The sequence below is a fragment of the Macrosteles quadrilineatus genome, unplaced genomic scaffold, assembly GCF_028750875.1.
Source record: "Macrosteles quadrilineatus isolate MER2022 unplaced genomic scaffold, UCM_ALF_1.0 Scaffold_5__1_contigs__length_97177068, whole genome shotgun sequence".
In the NCBI taxonomy this organism is placed as follows: domain Eukaryota; kingdom Metazoa; phylum Arthropoda; class Insecta; order Hemiptera; family Cicadellidae; genus Macrosteles; species Macrosteles quadrilineatus.
Window position 1 is genome coordinate 53,543,114 of NW_026542598.1, and position 20,541 is coordinate 53,563,654.

General features: G+C 34.9%; 1 protein-coding gene across 1 annotated transcript; it reads left to right on the forward strand.

Moving 5' to 3' along the window:
• The first annotated feature begins 1,115 nt into the window (after window positions 1-1,115).
• On the forward strand, window positions 1,116-19,673 carry LOC128995278 (40S ribosomal protein S7). The gene is made up of 5 exons (XM_054420240.1): window positions 1,116-1,192; window positions 7,574-7,747; window positions 9,892-10,073; window positions 14,389-14,539; window positions 19,547-19,673. The coding sequence occupies exons 2-5, from the start codon at window positions 7,574-7,576 to the stop codon at window positions 19,622-19,624; spliced, it is 585 nt and encodes a 194-aa protein (XP_054276215.1). The 5' UTR covers window positions 1,116-1,192; the 3' UTR covers window positions 19,625-19,673.
• The last annotated feature ends 868 nt before the right edge of the window (window positions 19,674-20,541 follow it).

The following is a 20,541-nucleotide window of genomic DNA, read 5'->3' on the forward strand; positions in this document are numbered from 1 at the left end:
ATTTCTAGTGTTATGGCTATGTACATGCTGATTTCTAGGAAGGTATATTTCATTGGACTTAATTTCTAGGAGACATTGAAAAATATATACATTATATACAGTCATGACTTTGTTTTGGAGAAACAGTGGTTTGGAGTGCGCGAGATCCTGGGCTCCACTAAGTACTCTCATCGCTTTCTTTTGCAGAACCAGAATTTTGTTGACTTTAGGCGAGTGACCCCAGAGTCTCGTACCAGGTTGTCTATGATAAAACATACTCCTCAGGGACTTCCATTTTGTTTATTATTTGTTATTTTACAGAGCACTATGGCAGTCCCAAAAATGCGTAACCAAATGTAGAAAAAACTGATAACTTGGATGTTTGTCATCCGATTTTTACAAACAAGGTCTCATATGATTAGGATTTAAGTTCTGTATCTTTTTGGTTCAAAAAAACTATGTTCTTAATATTTACGGTTTTTATAAAATTTGGCATTAAAAATTTTAAATGGCCGTCATATTGAAACGGCTTCAGATATTGTAACGAAACTTTGTAAGCTCTTTTTACCTACTAAAATACACATTTATACCAATTTTAAAATTTCTATCTTGAAAAATGCTTAAGATATAAAATAATTATTACAAATCACGAACAGACCGACAAACATTTTGATTTTAGATCCATACTTATAAGGTATTTTATGTTTGTCTTAGCCCAAGGAACAAGTCTACAAAATATGTCCAGACAAGTTGGGAACACCCTGTGGAATACTATAATGACGGCGAATGATGGGGCCCGCTGGGCCCTATGCATCGCCCAGTGATTAGTCTGGGTTTCTATAGTCTGTGCTGTGCTTTTGGGAGAAAGTTTGTGTCAGATTGCTGATACCATTTATTATTCTTGATAATAGCATAGATAAAACATACTCCCTTAATAGTACTTAATTTATTATTTATCGTTATTCTTTGTATCACCATAGTTATAACCTGAGGAGTATGTTTTATCTATGGTTATACCATAGATAAAACGTGTTGGTTAGTCTATGGTTATACCACGGCCGCCGTCGTTATACACGGATTGTACTCTGTATAAAGTATTGTATCTTTTTTTATAAGCGGAAACAGATTCTACGTTTCTTCTTATTGTTCTCATCAGCGTCGCGGTGGCAGTGGCAGCACTGATGTCCCCTCTTTCTCATCTCGGCTGGACAAGGTACGTGAATTGTTAACTTTTGAAAATTTATAATTATTATTTATTTACTTTGCCTTCTTAACTTAATGTATTAATTATAGACTAAATTTATTTGTTATTTAACTTTCTTTACCTGTACGTATTACAACTAAGCCCAATGTACTTACTTTGATGTAAATGGATTTGTATTGTGTCTCGCTTGACACAACTACCTTAACCTTATGACTGTGGGGTACTTCCTAATTTATTTGGAACATACCAAGTAGGCTATTAGAGTATGTTCAGCGTTATTTAAGAACTAATTGATGGATCAATGTAATTAAAGTTTACATTCAACGAGATTTGGGTTGTTTGATTCTTCAAATCTAAAACCTGTTCACCAAATAGGTTAGGCAAACAATATGCTAGGCTATTATTATTCACTGGGCTCGGGCTGTACGATTTACTATGGGCCTAGTACAGGACCAAAGTATTAATAGTCAAAGGTCCTATCAGAGACTAAGCCAAATTCCATTTTTTTTCTTGTGTTTTTGGTTAGGTCCAACTCAAAATAGCAGTAAGTAGCTTAACTTAAGTTACCAACCTGTGGTAAGTTACACTTAAGTTAAGGCTATTGGTTGATAGTCCTACAATTGGTAGGCCTATGGTACTTACTTTTTATAGGTTAGGTGGGGGTTTCAGTCCATGTCAAATCAACACACCTATTTTACCTCACCATCTTAGATTTTTATGAAATTTGGTACAGAGGTTACCTTTATAAAGATTAAAAAAATACCAAATTTCAACTCAATATCTCAAACAGTTTGAAAAATGCGGCCATTTAACCCTCCTAGTGTCCCTTGTTTTGGCCTTAATGTCTGCCTTTTTTTTGCTCATTTGCAAGGTTTTATTAAAACGGATCTGAGAAGCTTGAAAACAATGTTAATTATGCTGTTCTATATACCATTTTGTTTGGAAAATCATGGGCTTCAATATTATACATAGAACATAGGCCTAAGGGACATTTGTTTCAAAAAAAAATTTTTTAAACAAATGTCCTTTTTTTGAAAAATTTTTTAAAAAAAAAATTAGTTTGCGCTCAATGAAATTGTATAAATTATAGGCCTATAAATATTTGAAAATAGCGACTTTGTTCTAAATTTTATGAGGATTACAAATATATAGCCTACTTCCATAGCTAGGAATCTGGCTGATAATTTACCTACTTCTTCAGGATCATCAACCAGCCCTTCAAAATCACTTAAATCTTCTTATAATGCACCTCGTATATCACTACTTTTGATTTCTAACACAAAAACAATGATAAACGGGTCATTCCATATGAAATCAACAAATAAAAAATTATTTTCAACCTGACCATCTTGGATGTTGATGAAATTTTGCATACTTGTAGTATTTTTAGTCCTGATTCCAAATATGCTTTTTAAAAAAATCTATCTTTTATAGTTTTTATGATATAAATATTTGAAAATGGTAAAAATTGGCGTTTTTTACCGTGCGCGCAAATCTAAAATGCTGTCTAGGATGAGTTCTATTAATCCTATCAAGTTGTACAATGGCTCATTTTAAAGAGGATTCAAATGCCTTTAATCTGATACCAAACTCAACCTACTTTGGTAAAAATTAATTGTTTTTGAAAATTTCAAAATATGTTTTTGAAAAAAAAATTAAGATAGTGTTTTTTGAAAAATTTGAAAATTACATATGTTAAAGAATGTAATCTAGTAAGTACATTATAAAAATTTCAAAATGGGATGATAATGGGATCAGCAGTTATGATAAAAATACTTGACTATGGTTCACTGTTTCCAAGCGTTTTGGCGCATACAGCGTGTAAGTACTAACCTAAATGTATCATTAAATAAGAGTCTATTAATTATATGATTAAAATTAAAAATATCTGCCTATATTTGAATTATGTATGTCATATTTTGCTATATATAAACTAAATCTAGCAAGTAAACAACATTATTCAAGTTAACAGAGTTTCCGTCAACCTTTGAACAAACATGGTCCAATGGGTAAGGGTAAGGTTCAGGTTCCTCAGTCTTTTTCCAGTTAGTTGTGTTGCAACGATTTACTGTAATCAATCTTTAAGTCTGGCTTTTCACTAGGCTGGAGACACTAGTCAGCCACTAGATCTGCAAAATCACATTGTGAAGCACTTTACGTTTACACTATCAGGTTGCAGCGACCCATCTCGGCTGTAGCGACTCGGTCTTGAGACAAGAGGAAAGACTGACAAACATAAGTTAGACCTGTGTACCTGTCAAACAAATTACAACTTCTCAAGACCGGGTCGCTACTGCCGAGGTGGGTCGCTGCGACTTGATAGTGTAATCGTAAAGTGCTTCACAATGTGATTTTGCACAGATCTAGTGGCTGACTAGTGTCTCCAGCCTAGTGAAAAGGCAGACTTAAAGATTAATTACAGTAAATCGTTGCAACACAACTAACTGGAAAAGACTGAGGAACCTCAACCAAAACCCATTGGTCCATGTTTGTCTGTCTTTCCTCTCGTGACAAGAGAGAGAGACAAACAAGCATTGATAATTTTGTCACACAATATACTGTGATCAATCTATTTAAATCCTGTAGTAACCTTATTATTGATACATAGATAATATTCCATGATAGTCTAATTATTTAGTTTTGGGGAAATGTCTGCTCATAAGTATAAATAATGTATTCTTACTTTAACAATTAAAATTTTTTTAGTGAAAACTGATTTGTGGATTTAAATACCACAAACCGCATACCACATTTCTGTATAACTTCTATTTTGATATGTCAAAAATTAAAAAAAGTTACGGAGAATTTTCAAAATGTCCGTCCGGTTATTTTTTAACTTTGCAAGGGTAGCCTATTTTTTAAATATCATAGCAGTCAAATAAAGGAATTGGATTATGGCTGCTAACTAAAGCTCAAAACATCTGTTTTCATTAGAAAAATCATTTAAAAAAATAACACTTAAAAACCCAAGTATTTTTTTTTTCATGTCCGGGAAATTTTGCTCCAGAACTATGGTTTCGCGACGCCATAAGTAAGGGTCAGCAAATTAGGTAATTTTTTCTTTCTTTTTTGTAAAGTCATTACTGCTTATAAAGTAATCAAAGCAGGTATTTTCTTAATCCCAGATAAATGGGCTATTCAATTATGGTTTTAAGTCATAAATCATAAACTTACTGGGTTTGCTGTAGACATGGAAGTTTGGACGACTTTTTTTTACTAAAAAATTTCAGTGAAAAATAAGTATTTTTAATTTTTTGTAGAACCATAGTATGCACTATTAAATATTTTTTTTAAGAAGAGTATTTATCTGGGAATAGAAAATTATAATAAATATTATCATTTAAAGATGAAATTAATATGAAAAAAAAATAAAATATGAAAAGTGGAAAGTTTGTTCAAAGTAGCCCCCATGTTCAAAGGTTGACGGAAACTCTGTTAACTTGAATAATGTTGTTTATTTGCTAGATTTAGTTTATATTATAGCAAAATATGACATACATAGTTCAAATATAGGCAGATATTTTTAATTTTAATCATATAATTAATAGACTCTTATTAAATGATACATTTAGGTTAGTACGTACACGCTGTATGCGCCAAAATGCTTGGAAACAGTGAACCATAGTCAAGTATTTTTATCATAACTGCTGATCCCATCATCATCCCATTTTGAAATTTTTATAATGAACTTACTAGATTACATTCTTTAACATATGTAATTTTCAAATTTTTCAAAAAACACTATCTTACATTTTTTTTCAAAAACATATTTTGAAATTTTCAAAAAAAATTAATTTTTACCAAAGTAGGTTGAGTTTGGTATCAGATTAAAGGCATTTGAATCCTCTTTAAAATGAGCCATTGTACAACTTGATAGGACCAATAGAACTCATCCTAGACAACATTTTAGATTTGCGCGCACGGTAAAAAACGCCAATTTTTACCATTTTCAAATATTTATATCATAAAAACTATAAAAGATAGATTTTTTTAAAAAGCATATTTGGATTCAGGACTCAAAATACTACAAGTATGCAAAATTTCATCAAAATCCAAGATGGTCAGGTTGAGAGCCTTGTTGATTTGATATGGAATGACCCAAACGTAATAAAACACATCAGTCCGCGGTGCGAGGTTAACCAAGCTGTTTACAAAAACGCACGTCAGCTGTCTGCTACAATATTTTCGGAACTAAAATGAAAAGCGCTTAGAGACAGACCTCCGGAGAAAGCTCTGAATCTGACAAATAAAACGATACCTAACTCGATCCAGTTCAATCCGATTTTGTCAGTTATAGAGCCTTCGCCGTAAACAGTGTTTGTGAGTCGCTGCAGTGACACAAAACACTACACAAAGTGTGTTATGTGTCGCTGCAGCGACAAATAACACTCGGAGGGTTAAAGTTTTCAAAAAACGGCCAAAATCGCGCTGTGGTATAACTTTTAAATAGTCATAACTCGTCTCCTGTTTAAGTTAGAAACATGGGAAAGGTGTCATTTTTTAGCTCTTTTTATGCCCTTTCTAATGGATATATAACACATACCCTAATAGGTTATGACAACATTTTTTTCAAATTCAAAAATATTTTTAAAATAAAATATTTTGAAAAACACGTTTTTGATTATTTTCTAAAAAATATATAAAGTTGTTCATGTTATCAGTAATGTGTACACTAAGTTTGGTTATGGGATTGCAATGGGTTCATGGTTAAAATAATTCAAAACCAACGGTGGTTTGTCTAGTTTGCTATCATTACTGTACAACCAAACTCTGTAAGACTGACAGACAGACAGACCTTTTAGTCGTCAGTCTGCGGGCTCAAACTTCTCTATGCCTTTATCAATATGATACTACAGTTGACTCGGGGAGCAGTCGGCAGGAAAATCGGTCAACCCCAAAATGCCCCGATTGTCTGGCTGCGGTCGGCCTGTGTGTGCGCTCAGATGGGTTCGACTTTGACTCCCGACTACGACAAAACAGTCAGCTCTCGTGTGCGGTAGGCCTAAACTGTAGGTAAAAATAACTATGAAGCTCAATTTCGAGAAGGATATGAACTCTGCTGACTCCGCTCAATTTTGTGTATGCCTCTGCGAACGCCACCTGCTTATATAGGCCTAATAAAGACAAGTCAAAGACTTACACAAGTTTCCTGGGTCTGTTCCAGCTTTTGAGATGTAGGCTAGTTCCTGTAAGCAGACCAGACAGTATTAAAATCCGAAAGTTGTTTGATATATAAATTGTTGTTTTTAAAGTTATGTCAAGTTAATAATAATAAAATTTTTAGTAGACCTACTGGTACAACTTATATTTTCAAAGGGAAGTTGAGTTATTATTTTATCAGGTTATTGTTTACGTACCACACGTCACAAAAAAACGTTCTTAAACGCTTTTAAACTGTTCTTTGACATCAACGCTACAACTTTGTAACTTTTTTGGAGGAGAGGCTTCCTTTTATTACTAATTGGAATTATCAGCAATAATTCCTACGTTCTAGGGGGCTCGGTGGGAATTCAGGGTTTTGGGTAGGGGGAAATTAACATGGTTAATCAACGAGAGGAAAGGGTAATTATGCAGGAGAAAAGGGTAATTTAACGGAGAAAATTGGTAATTGGCAGGGAGGAACGGGGTGTTTGCCCTTAAAAAAGGAGGAATTATCTTGAAATGGGGAAATTTAGTCACTGTCAGCCTATACTTCCGTCGTGTGGTACTACTGTGACCAGGGTTGTTGTACCTTTGCTATTGGTCTTTGTTGGTGACGTCAGCCTTCGTCTTGAAGAGACCGGAAATGAGTTAGCCATTGGAATTGGTGATATAGCCAACGTATATATCTATACAGTAGAACCCTGGTTAACCAAAAAAAAGGGGGAGGAGCCGTTTCAAATATGTAACCAATTTTTCGGTTAACCCATTATATGCTAAAAATAGCCTATGTATTACCACGGTGTGTGGGGAAAATGAATTAAAAACAATCCCCAATGTTTATATTAGGCCTATACAGTGTTTTATTTCAGCTACAGAAATGTGACGATGGGTTAGAAAATACTTTAGACTAAACAATTAAAGTTACTAAAGCATTTTACATTACTTAATTTGAGACGTGTATTATTTTATGGAACCGTTTGGGTTAACCCGAATTCGGTTAACCGGGGTTCTACTGTAGCCTATTTTCACTACTTATTAAGGCGTGTGGGGAGAATAGGTTGGGGTTTATGTTGATTCGTGGCAGCACTAAGTGTTTTGAAGGTAGTTTTGATTAGGAAGGTAAAAATTAGGTTATAGCCTACCAGCTGTTAATTATGCTTTATCCATTTGGCTTTTAGCAATTGGAGTAGTTGCTTGAACTACGAGGTTACGATTTCGAAACAATAATCTCCCTATCATTTCTTTCAGATGTTTACAGCAAGTTCAAAAATAATCAAAGCTGGAGGGTCAGAGCCTGACCCCTTCGAGGTGTCAATCTCTCAGGCACTGCTGGAGCTGGAGATGAACAGTGATTTAAAAGCCCAGCTTCGGGAACTTTACATTACCAAAGCGAGGGAAATTGAATACAACAACGGCAAGAAAGTAAGTTAGCCTACACATTTTTAAGTATTTGTTATAATATCTGCAAAAGACCAATATTCTCATTAAATTTCTAGGTCAAATTTTAGGCTAAAATGAGGCTATTGCAACTTGTTTAAAATTGAAACCTAAAACACAAACTAGTAGGCTAAATAAATCTTACATCATATCTTACAGTATAGCTTCTTACATCAGTTGAACTTAAATTTGCCCAAATGTTTTTAGGGGATATCAAAAAAAGTTGATCTTAGAAGGAAATGGTAATGTTATAGGGTAGTGTCCTAGTGTTGCTAGGTTGCATTTAGCATTCTTAGTGTCAAGACGGACATACAGTAAAAATGTTCTTCCACGGTGAATTGCCCATTGGCATGTCATCACTAAGGGAACAAAACAATTAAGTTGATCCTGTAAATCAGCGATTGAATAGGCTATTCACTTTGCACTAATAGCCTAATAGGCCTATGCCATCTTCTAGGGTTGGGACGGGATTGTAGGCCTACTGTACTTTAGATCGGAACGGGACATTGCCTTTTCTTCCCACACCGCAAGGGAAACTTGATGTAAAGTCTTGTGTAGCCTAAACATAAGTCTTGCAAACACCAACAATGACAAAAAAATCAATTTTCAGCATTATCACACTATTCTATGTCTCCCATCGTATTGTAATCTATAGTCGCTGCACTAGTGATTGTCTCCGCTAAAACAGACACATTGTTTCACGTGGTATAGCGTCAAAATCATGAAGATCTGTGAATGCAGAGTAATTATCATCACCCCCCATAGGCCTACTGGTGAATCCATAAACATCTAAGCCTACAGCAAGCGATTGTGGAGACATAATCTGTTGTTTCCCGGGTCCGGAATATTCTGACAGTTGACACAAATTCCATATTAAATTTCATCCTCACTAAAAAAATAGCCTATATCTTCCCAAATTTTTTTTAATTTTTTGGAACCTGTCCATTTCTATTATTTAGGCCTACTTTAATCTAATCATCATTGACATGTAGCCTAAATCTATAATAACCCTTCCCAGATGGCCTATAGTATGTAGGCTATACAGATTTTTATTAAAAAATATGTATATCTTTTTACTGTCATAATAATTGGCGGATATATCTGCCTACTGTCCGCTTTGCACAAAATGCTAGCGGATATATCCGCCTACAGTCCGGAAAGGGTTAAAACCGATTAACTACACCTACCTTAAATATGTATTCCACTTGTATAGAATCAGAATCAGCCTGAAAAATACTATTTTCTTGCTAAACTAACCATGGATTACCTTCTACAAGAATATAGTAGGCATTAGAAAGTTTTGATTTCTTTTCCTCAACCCTGTAATAGCCTATTATTTCTCAAGAACCCAGTAATAGGATACATTAATAATACCCCTGAAGCAAACCTGCAGACTAATCAAATTAGTCCTACTTAGTCCTAGTTACCTAGGTGGAATTCCATTAAATTATTTCTTATTTAAAAATATCATTAACTTAATTTTAAAGAGTAGGTAGATTGTAGGTTTGGTGCTACAGGGAAGACAGATGCATTTTTCTATTTTTGTTTATTTAAGTATCGATAGCTTAGTATGGAGTTGAAACATTTTCCACACCAACAACAGTTTATTTTTTCTCCATAAGGATAACATAGTGATTTTAAATTTACACCTTTATAAAACGCTTAAACATAATAAAGTATTTGTTTTTTTGAGCTCTACTAAATGATTTGGAAAGAAATTGTAAAATTTTATGTTTTTATTGAGAAAAATTGGAAAAACCCATTGTTAGCCTACCAAATAAAACCCCCATAGTCCAATCATGCTGGTATGTGAACTCGGTCGAACAAATGTAGGTTCATACCATTCATTTTTGCTTGAGTTATTGTGCTAATGGACACATACCGGTATAGCCTCTATATACATATATATATATAAAATATATATGAATTTGAACGGATGGTATTTTTGGCATCTGGGACCTCCACCAAACGAAAAATTAAATCAGTCCCGGTCCAGGTCTTACCATGAGACCTACGATAATAGCTTATTTTCTCTATGGGAAATTCGCTAAAATGTTTGATGTTTGTTTGAAAGAACCCCACTCTTCCTGTCAAATGATTCTTCTGCTAAAAATAAGATTGTGTTTCAGTCTATTGTCATCTACGTTCCAATCCCACAACTGAAGTCGTTCCAAAAGGTTCAGATTCGGCTTGTCCGTGAATTGGAGAAGAAATTCAGTGCCAAGCATGTCGTCTTCATTGGGGAGCGCAAGATCTTGCCTAAGCCTACAAGGAAGACACGCACAAAAAACAAGCAGAAGAGGCCTAGAAGGTAGAGTAAAGTTGTTCTTTCATGGTGAGTTGTCTTTCTTTTGTGTTTCCGTGACCGAGGGAGACAACGATCATATCGAGGAAAATGTTCACGATTTTGACACGGTCGCTGACGACAATGATGACGTTTCTGTGTCCGTGGCAGTCAATGATGATGTCTACTTGGTCGTGGAAGATTTTCATCATCCTAAAAATCTAAATTGCCTAGTCAGAATTTTCCAGTGCTGCATTTTTTCTTTACTTGAAAAACACCCTATTAACTGAATCTTTATGACATAATGACAGGGGTTGGTGTAGAATTTGAAAATTTGGTTAAATTATAAAAATTGGTATCAAGATAGGAGACTCGATACATTTTTTTATGAACCCATCCCTAATTATTGTTGAAAAAAACTCATGAAATATCTGGAATTAGTCTTGAATTTTTAAATGGAAATAAACTCACTCTGTTTTCGTTTGCTGCACATAAGAAAGCCATGGAAAGTTAGTTTTCATGATTAGGCTGGCAGTCATTATTGAAGGGAATCGCACAAGCTATACATTGTCCTAGTGTTGCTAAGTTGTTTTTAGTTACTAAGTGTCAAGATGGACATGCAGTAAAGTTGTTTTTCCACAGTGAATTGCCCATTTGCATGTCAACACTAAGGGAGCAATACAATTAAATAAAAAAAACATGTTTTCACCTTGCATTAATTAACATAGGGATAGGCAGGACTTAAGATAGGGACAAACTTCTGCTTCCTTCCTGTGTTTTGTCTAAATAAAAAAAAAAAAATAAATAAGTAAAATGTTCTTTGCCATCATGACTGTAATGAGTAATCTATCTATCACAGCTCGCAATAATCTTTGTCTCCTGCTATCGCAGAAATATTATCGTCAACCCAGTGTTACAGTCTCCTCACACTAAGGACTATGGATCACACGAGTGACTTACCTAGCTGACTTGCCATTGACTAGCATTCTTTGCGACCCGACAATACACTGGTTCACACGAGCGACGAGTCCACGGACTAGATGAAAATATCGATATTAAAGCCACTCGGATCCATCACTGGCGCCTAATGAGAACAAAGGGAAGTATGCGAGCTGCAGCGCGACGACCGACCGCTCCAATAAGGCTACGTGTACTGCTACGCAGCTAGAGCGGGTGACTTGGCTGGGAAGCGGGGCCTGACGATGATTTGCGACACAAAGCTCGAACGTGGCTCGATCGCTGATCGCTCTACGCTCGTGTGAACAGCTCCATTTGATCCTGTGGTCTGCTACCTAGTCCTGCTTACCTAGTCACAGCCTAGTGAGCTAGATAAGTCGCTTGTGTGATCTGGGCCTAAATGTTAAAGGTTTGTTGGTATATAGAGGTGTGCTCGTCGGCGATTTGGGATCCAAAATAGCCAAGACACAGTCCGGCTGTGGCTGTGGCTCACTTAGCCACCTAATGGCAAACACTTCCTAGAGCTAGAGTGATCCGATCCATGGACTGGACACTCCCAGGCAAAGAGTTTTACTGGGACAGCCTTAATGGTGAAATCATACACATCTCCAGTAATCTTGGGAACATCATCATCCGTGTCCAACAATGGCAAAATGATGACCATCTCCCATCATTAGTGAAAGGAACCCAATGACAATGAAAGTATTTGCTTGCTATGTGTTCATCTATAAACTAAACTCTAATACATTGTCCTAGTGTTGCTAAGTTGCTTTTAGCTACTTGGTGTCAAGATGGACATATAGTAAAGTTGTTCTTCCACGGTGAATTGCCTGTTGGCATGTCATCACTAAGGGAACAAAACAATTATCCTGAAACCGAAAATCGCATTTGTTCCCTAACATTCATATTTTACTAGGGATGAACAATATTGTGCTTTTGGACCGGGATGTGACTTCTGGTACCTTCCTGGGTTTTATGAATTACGTAAATAAATAAATATTGTCATGACTAATCTGTGATCGCGACACTATCTTTATTGCCTCCAACTAATGCAGACACATTATCGTCATACTGGCAAAATAATAACCATCTCCAGTAATCGTGAGAACATCATCATCCGTGTCCCACAGGCGAAATGATGATTATCTCCCATTGGTGAAAGAAAACCAATGCCAATGCAAGTGTTTTCTATGTGTTTATCTATATCTAAACTCTAATACATTGTCCTAGTGTTGCTAAGTTGCTTTTAGCTACTTAGTGTCAAGATGGACATACAGTAAAGTTGTTCTTCCACGGTGAATTGCCTGATGGCATGTCATCACTAAGGGAACAAAACAATTAGTCTGAATCCGAAAATCGCATTTGTCCCTAGCATTCATATTTTACTAGGGATGAACAATGTTGTGCTTTTGGATCGGGATGTGACTTCTGGTACCTTCCTGGGTTTTATGAATTACGTAAATAAATAAATATTGTCATGACTAATCTGTGATCGCGACACTATCTTTATTGCCTCCAACTAATGCAGACACATTATCGTCATACTGGCAAAATAATAACCATCTCCAGTAATCGTGAGAACATCATCATCCGTGTCCCACAGGCGAAATGATGATTATCTCCCATTGGTGAAAGAAAACCAATGCCAATGCAAGTGTTTTCTATGTGTTTATCTATATCTAAACTCTAATACATTGTCCTAGTGTTGCCAAGTTGCTTTTAGCTACTTAGTGTCAAGATGGACATACAGTAAAGTTGTTCTTCCACGGTGAATTGCCTGATGGCATGTCATCACTAAGGGAACAAAACAATTAGTCTGAATCCGAAAATCGCATTTGTCCCTAGCATTCATATTTTACTAGGGATGAACAATGTTGTGCTTTTGGATCGGGATGTGACTTCTGCTACCTTCCTGGGTTTTATGAACTACGTAAATAAATATTGTCATGACTAATCTATGATCGCGACACTATCTTTATTTCCTCCAACTAACGCAGACACATTATCGTCATGCTGGTGAAATAATAACCATCTCCAGTAATCGTGAGAACATCATCATCCGTGTCCCACAGGTGAAATGATGATTATCTCCCATTTGTGAAAGAAAACCAATGCCAATGAAAGTGTTTTCTATGTGTTCATCTATAAACTAAACTCTAATACATTGTCCTAGTGTTGCTAAGTTGCTTTTAGCTACTTAGTGTCAAGATGGACATACAGTAAAGTTGTTCTTCCACGGTGAATTGCCTGTTGGCATGTCATCACTAAGGGAACAAAACAATTAATCTGAATCCGAAAATCGCATTTGTCCCTAGCATTCATATTTTACTAGGGATGAACAATGTTGTGCTTTTGGATCGGGATGTGACTTCTGCTACCTTCCTGGTTTTTGGGATGAGATTTTTTCTCCCATGTAACACGTAAAACCTCATTTGTTTTAAAATCCTAATTAAAAAATACTTTTAATGCATTAATGACAAATAAACACTGTTCTTTGACATCATGACTAATCTGTGATCGCGACACTATCTTTATTGCCTCCAACTAACGCAGACACATTATCGTCATACTGGTGAAATAATAAAAATCTCCAGTAATCGTGAGAACATCATCATCCGTGTCCCACAGGCAAAATGATGATTATCTCCCATTTGTGAAAGAAAACCAATGCCAATGAAAGTGTTTTCTATGTGTTTATCTATATCTAAACTCTTAATACATTGTCCTAGTGTTGCTAAGTTGCTTTTAGCTACTTAGTGTCAAGGTGGACGGACAATAAATTTGTTCTTCCACGGTGAATTGCCTGTTGGCATGTCATCACTAAGGGAACAAAATAATTAGTCTGAATCCGAAAATCGCATTTGCCCCTAGCATTCATATTTTACTAGGGATGAACAATGTTGTGCTTTTGGATCGGGATGTGACTTCTGCTACCTTCCTGGTTTTTATGAATTACGTAAATTAACAAATATTGTAATGACTAATCTGTGATCGCGACACTATCTTTATTGCCTCCAACTAACGCAGACACATTATCGTCATACTGGTGAAATAATAAACATCTACAGTAATCGCGAGAATATCATCATCCGTGTCCCACAGGCGAAATGATGATCATCTCCCATTAGTGAAAGAAAACCAATGCCAATGAAAGTGTTTTCTATGTGTTTATCTATAAACTAAACTCTAATACATTGTCCTAGTGTTGCTAAGTTGCTTTTAGCTACTTAGTGTCAAGATGGACATACAGTAAAGTTGTTCTTCCACGGTGAATTGCCTGTTGGCATGTCATCACTAAGGGAACAAAACAATAACTAAGCTAAGAAACATTATGTGTTGAGTTATTTCTGACTAACATTTGTGACATCTAGTATTTGGTTTTCAGCCGTACACTAACTGCTGTCTACGATGCTATTCTTGAGGACCTGGTCTACCCCGCTGAAATTGTAGGAAAGAGAATACAGGTGAAGATGGATGGCAAACAACTCATCAAAGTCCACTTAGATAAGAACCAGCAAACTAACATCGACCACAAGGTAAATTTCAGTCTTGTACGTTGCAGGTCTACTGCTGCATTTAATAACTTAGGTAGAAGTTTTTTTAATTGAGCAGTTTTATATTTTTCAGTACAGATTTTTCATTTGCACATGTTTATGCCTATTTTAAAATGTTGAGTTATAGTTGAATTATTATTAGTTATAGGCTAGTATTATATATTATAAGTTATATAGTTTAATTTATACATTGTACCTTGTTATCAGATGATGTTGTAAACCAACCGTCCTAGTGTTGCTGTATAGTTATTAACTATTCAGTGTCTTTTTGGACAAACAGTAAAGTTGTTCTTCCACGGTGAACAGCCTTTTGGAATTTCATCACTAAGGGAACAAGACAGCCAGTTTTTAAAACTTGTTCAATGCAGGCTCTTTGAAGAACTGTCAGATATATGTAATTCTTTTCAGAAATTAATTGTTAGCTCTTTAAAATCCATATGTTGCAAAACTTGAACATACTGTAGTTAAATTGTTACAACTTTGATATCTAGCTACATGCTTTCATCTCCAATTCCACCTTACAATTTGCTATTAGATGTTTTTTAGCAACCGTCCTTGTGTTGCTGTGTAGTTCTTAACTATTCAGTGTCATTTTGGACGAACAAAAATGTTGTTCTTCCACGGTGAATTGTCTTCATGGCATGTCATCACTAAGGGAGCAAAACATCCAATCTTAAAAATGTTTTAAAATGTTTTTGCTGACTAAGTACTGTTTGTCCTCTGGCTGAAATCCCTTCTTGACCAATATATAGAAATGTTGTGGCACATTATTGCTGATTCTATTTTAACAAATTATCAATAGATAACTGGCTAAAATGTTACTAATGATTGTCGAGTCATGTACCACTCGTCTCCCTTTATGATAATAGACCTCTCTGTAATATGAATAACAATTAGTAGGCTACCTGTGTGACATTCCGACTCTGTTTTAAACCAAGCCAAATTAATTTTTTAGTGATATTCTTTCTCATTTAAGTCATAAAAAATTCTTTTACCAGTGGGTTGAAACCCGGTGTGTGATTCGTGTTCCTAGTGATGATTCTGTGTCATGCACCACTCATATTTATCTGTGATGATTGACCCTCTTTAACTGAAGGAACAGTTTCTTATAAATACAATATCATCGACACACATCACACATTTAAGCAACAATAATATTGCACTGATGGTACAGTTGCCAAAGAAACATCTTTTGTTTCTGAGGGCATTTAAGCTACGATTTTGATAGTGTATCTTATCACGGCACATCTGTTATTACTATCAATGTTGAAGATTTTCTTTATCTATAAGATAGTAGCAAACATAACTGATGATGATTTTGAGTCATGCACCACTCATATTTTTATGTGCTGAATTGACCACTTATATCTGAAGTTTTTTTACCCAGCCCTCTATTCAGCTTGTCATAGGCCTATTTAAGTTATGAATGCAAATTGACTTTACACTCAGTTAGACACGGGAGAGGGGTGATACCTTTTTGTTGAAGACAGAAGCACTTCTATGGTTTTAATTTAATTTTGTTAATTCAAATAAACCAAAAATGGTTATTTTTAATTTTTCTTGCAAATTATACTTAATCATACAATCTCAAGAGTTGTAAATGTCAACTGATGATGATTTTGAGTCATGCACCACTCATATTTTATGTGATGAATTGACCACTTATATCTGAAGTTTTTTTACCCAGCCCTCTATTCAGCTTGTCATATTTAAGTTATGAATGCAAATTGACTTTACACTCAGTTAAACACAATAGAGGGAAGAGATATTTTTGTAAAAGACAGAAGCACTTGTGTGGTTTTTTAAACTAATTCAAATAAACTAGTAAAAAATAGAAATTAGTAACTTATATTTCTATTGCAGATTATACTTAAGCATACAACCTCAAGAATTGTAAATATCTGAGTTGTAAACTGATGATGATTTTGAGTCATGCACCACTCATATTTTATGTGATGAATTGACCACTTATAATCTGAAGTTTGGCTGAAACTTTACTATTCAGCCTTCCATGTTAAATTAAAATTAAAATTTGTATTTCTATTAGGATTCAACTCAGTTTAAAAGTTTTACTTGTTTGTACCAAATTTCATCGAAATCGGATCATTTTTGCTCGAGTTATCGCACTAACGGACACGTATATTTATGAATTTTAACGGAGGGTGTTTTTGGCCTTTGGGGACCTCAAAATGAAAAGTGTCCCGGGTCTATGTCTTACCATGAGACCTACGGTAATAGCTTATTCCCTATAGGGGTAATTCGCTAAAAATGGGAAATTTGTTTTGTTCGGTGGCCGAACATGAGAGGAATCCGCACGCCCGACCAAGGTTATTGATTGTCTCATAGAGAAATCTATGTAAACAAAGTCTTACATCATTTTCAGTCAAAACCAAGACAAATGTGTTTGTCAAATTGGGCCATCGAATAACATATTCATAGCACTGAACTATTAAAAGAAGTTGTAACATTAAAGTTTCTTTTGAAAAGGTATTTTACATTATTACTGTCCTTTGAAATAGTCAACTTATATATATATATATTTTTGGTAGCTAAATGGTTTAAGTTACCTGGCTTCGTCATATGTATTTTTTTCAACTGTTACTCTTTAAATTCAGGATAAGAGTAATCCAGCTAAGGCTTGTACAATACTTCTGCTTTAGACCGTTTCTAATAAGGAATAATAAGTAATGCATTAATGCATTATAGAAACTTGTTATAAAGTAGAAACATTCAGGTTTATTTTAAAAACGTAATCATTTGAATAAAAATTTAATATTAGTACTAAAAGTATTTCTGTACTTCAAATAAAAAGGTAATACATTTCAACGTTCAAATTCTTATAGTCAAAGGGTCTGATATGATATTTTAATGAAAAACATTCTAATGGCTTCAAAATCGGTTTTATTTTTAAGTGAATATTCTTGAGTCAACCCCTAGTTTTTTACCTCTAAACTTTGGTTAATAAGAGTTAAAAACGGCCTAAAAATGTGTCGTTCAACATTTAAGTTTTAAACAATTTCCGGGTAAGGGCCCCCAGCCCCCCCCTTTGACCTATCCTAGATCCGCTACTGGAAGCCTTCAATTTATGTTATAAATAAATTTTTAGTCCTAGGTCAGTCCAAGTTTTGAAAAGATGAGATCTTTTTGTAAATAAATAGGTACCTTTTTCTGACTGATGATGATTTTGAGTCATGCACCACTCTGATAAGTGATGATTGACATATTTTATCTGAAGTCCCACTTAAATCCATGTTAAAAATTTAACTTTAATTTAGTTTTACACAAAAATTACTTTCCTGATAGAAAAACGAGAACATAATTCTATAGCTTAGTATCAGACTCTAAATCATTAACAACTGTAATACATTTTGTTTCAAGAAACCAATAATCCGATCTAATGAATTTTGTCAATGATCCGATCCATTCAATTCTTAACAAAAAATAAAATTGTGTAGCCCCTACAGCAGTATCAGATGTAAAAGAAATGTACACTGTTTTATCCGGGTATAGAAGATGAAATGACAACTTAGCCATTAACGCTGCATGGGCCGTTTGTGGTATCGTTAACGTAAGCTTTACAACATGATCAAAGTTAAACATTATTTTTTTTTTTTTTATTATGACCCTCAGCATAATTTTATGAATTTGCATACATTTTCTCTTTAGGGTAACTAGTTGGGCCCAATTGGTGAACAGGAGGAATGCTAACAAACGACATGATGCACCAGGATGGATTCAATATCAGCTGTATTGTTGATGGTTCATTCCAAGGTGCTAAAGGAAACTTCCTTCAGACACCTTGTCACCTTTTGGAACTCAAGGTCGTGAAAGAGAAGAACATGTCTAGTATTTTTTTTTAATTCAAATAAACCAAAAATGGTTATTTTTTATTTTTCTTGCAGATTATTCTTTAGTATGCTACCTCAAGAGTTGAAAATGTTACTGATGATGATTTTGAGTCATGCACCACTCATATTTTTATGTGCTGAATTGACCACTTATAATCTGAAGTTTGGTTGGAAACTTTACTATTCAGCCTGCCATGTTGTATTAAAATTAAAATTTGTATTTCTATTACGATTCAACTCAGTTTAAAAGGTATACACGTTTGTACCAAATTTCATCAAAATCGGATCATTTTTGCTCGAGTTATCGCGCTAATGGACACACATATGTATGAATTTGAACGGAGGGTGTTTTTGGCCCCTTGGGGACCTCAAAATGAAAAAGTAAATCATTCTAATTTGCCTTTTGTGGTATTGTTATTGTAAGCTTTTCAACATGATCAAAGTTAAACATTATATTTTTAAATTATACCCCTCAGCATAATTTTATGAATGTGCAGACATTTTCTCTTTAGGGTAACTAGTTAGGCCCAATTGGTGAACAGGAGGAATGCTAACAAACAACATAATGCACCAGGATGGGTTCAATATCAGCTGTATTGTTGATGGTTCATTCCAAGGTGCTACAGGAAACTTCCTTCAGACACCTTGTCACCTGTTGGAACTCAAGGTCGTGAAAGAGAAGAACATGTCTAGTATCAAAGCCTTTATAAAAACTAAACCGCCACTTTTAATCATGATCATATTAACGTACAATAACATAAATGTATCCGACTCTGCACTAGTTATTCCAATGTATTTTTAAGAATTGTGATCAAGACAAAGATATATGACGCTATGATAGGCGCTATGATATTAAGTACAAGGCAGGCTGAATAAGTGGGGTGAAGTGTAGTTTAGTTTATACAAAGTCAGTTTTGTGTGAGATTTTTAATGGGAAATGCACTGACACAAGTCCGAAGACGTACTAATGTCATTATCGGTCCACAACAGTGCCACACAAATAGCTCTGGCTTCAGGTAAGCAACTTTTGTTGCTTTTTCTGTGGCTATCGCTAACAGCTTAGAAAGTATATTTATTTGCCCTTAACTTAAATTTTACATAGTAAGAACGTCACCTAATGTAGCCATTGTTTGTGTTTCAGCTGGACACATTTGCTTCAGTCTACAAGAAGTTGACAGGGAGGGAAGTGAAATTCGAGTTCCCAGAACCGTACTTGTAAAGTTTTTTTTATCACATTAACATGTTAAAATAAAAACACCTGTGGTGGACTTTTGATCTGTTTATTTACCACTCAAACTTCCATCTAGTAAAGCACGACCACACTAGCGCGGACGATCACTATGTGCGACATCCAGCCTCCCCAAAAATGAATCCCTCCGTTTGAGTTACATAGCTTCGTCCAAAGTGTGGACACACCGATGTGTCCGGCAGCTGTGTAGTACCCTGATGGGTCGAGATCCCGCAAGGCTCAAAGGACGTTCCACGACTGACGTCCTGCACTGTCTGTGACAGTTTTATAGTTGACGGTATATATAGTCAATGGTACTATACATCTAACATAGCCATAATGTTCTACCACTTCACCGAAACAATAGAGAAAAATAAATTATTAAAGTTTTGCAAAATATCACAAATTATTCATGGTCATAAAACTCTTCAATTAACTTATTTGTATAATCCTAAGCAAGTCGTAAAACTCTTCATATAAAATCAAATGATTCTTTATTCATTTTGTACAGAATATACATGAATAGTGTCAATACAATAGTCGTTACAAAACAAAGATCTTACTTTACAAGTCTCTGTAAAATCATTTTATTTACCTTATAACAGCATTTATTGGCTAAAAACTTAAATAACTGCTTTTGAAACTAATTGAGGGAAGCTGCAGATTTAATCGGAAGGTTATTATAAAACTTAACTTGGGATAGTGGGGAGAAGATTCCAAAATTGAAGATTTGTGCTTAAGGTATAAAATACAGCTTTTGTGTCGGGTATTATAATTATGATTACGGATTAAATCTCGTAAGGTGTTCACTGTTCAGTATTGATTTCAGAATCTTGACAATACTGATACATCTACCATGACTAAAATTTAACATTTCTTATAAGCTAAACTTTATTTGAATATCCAAT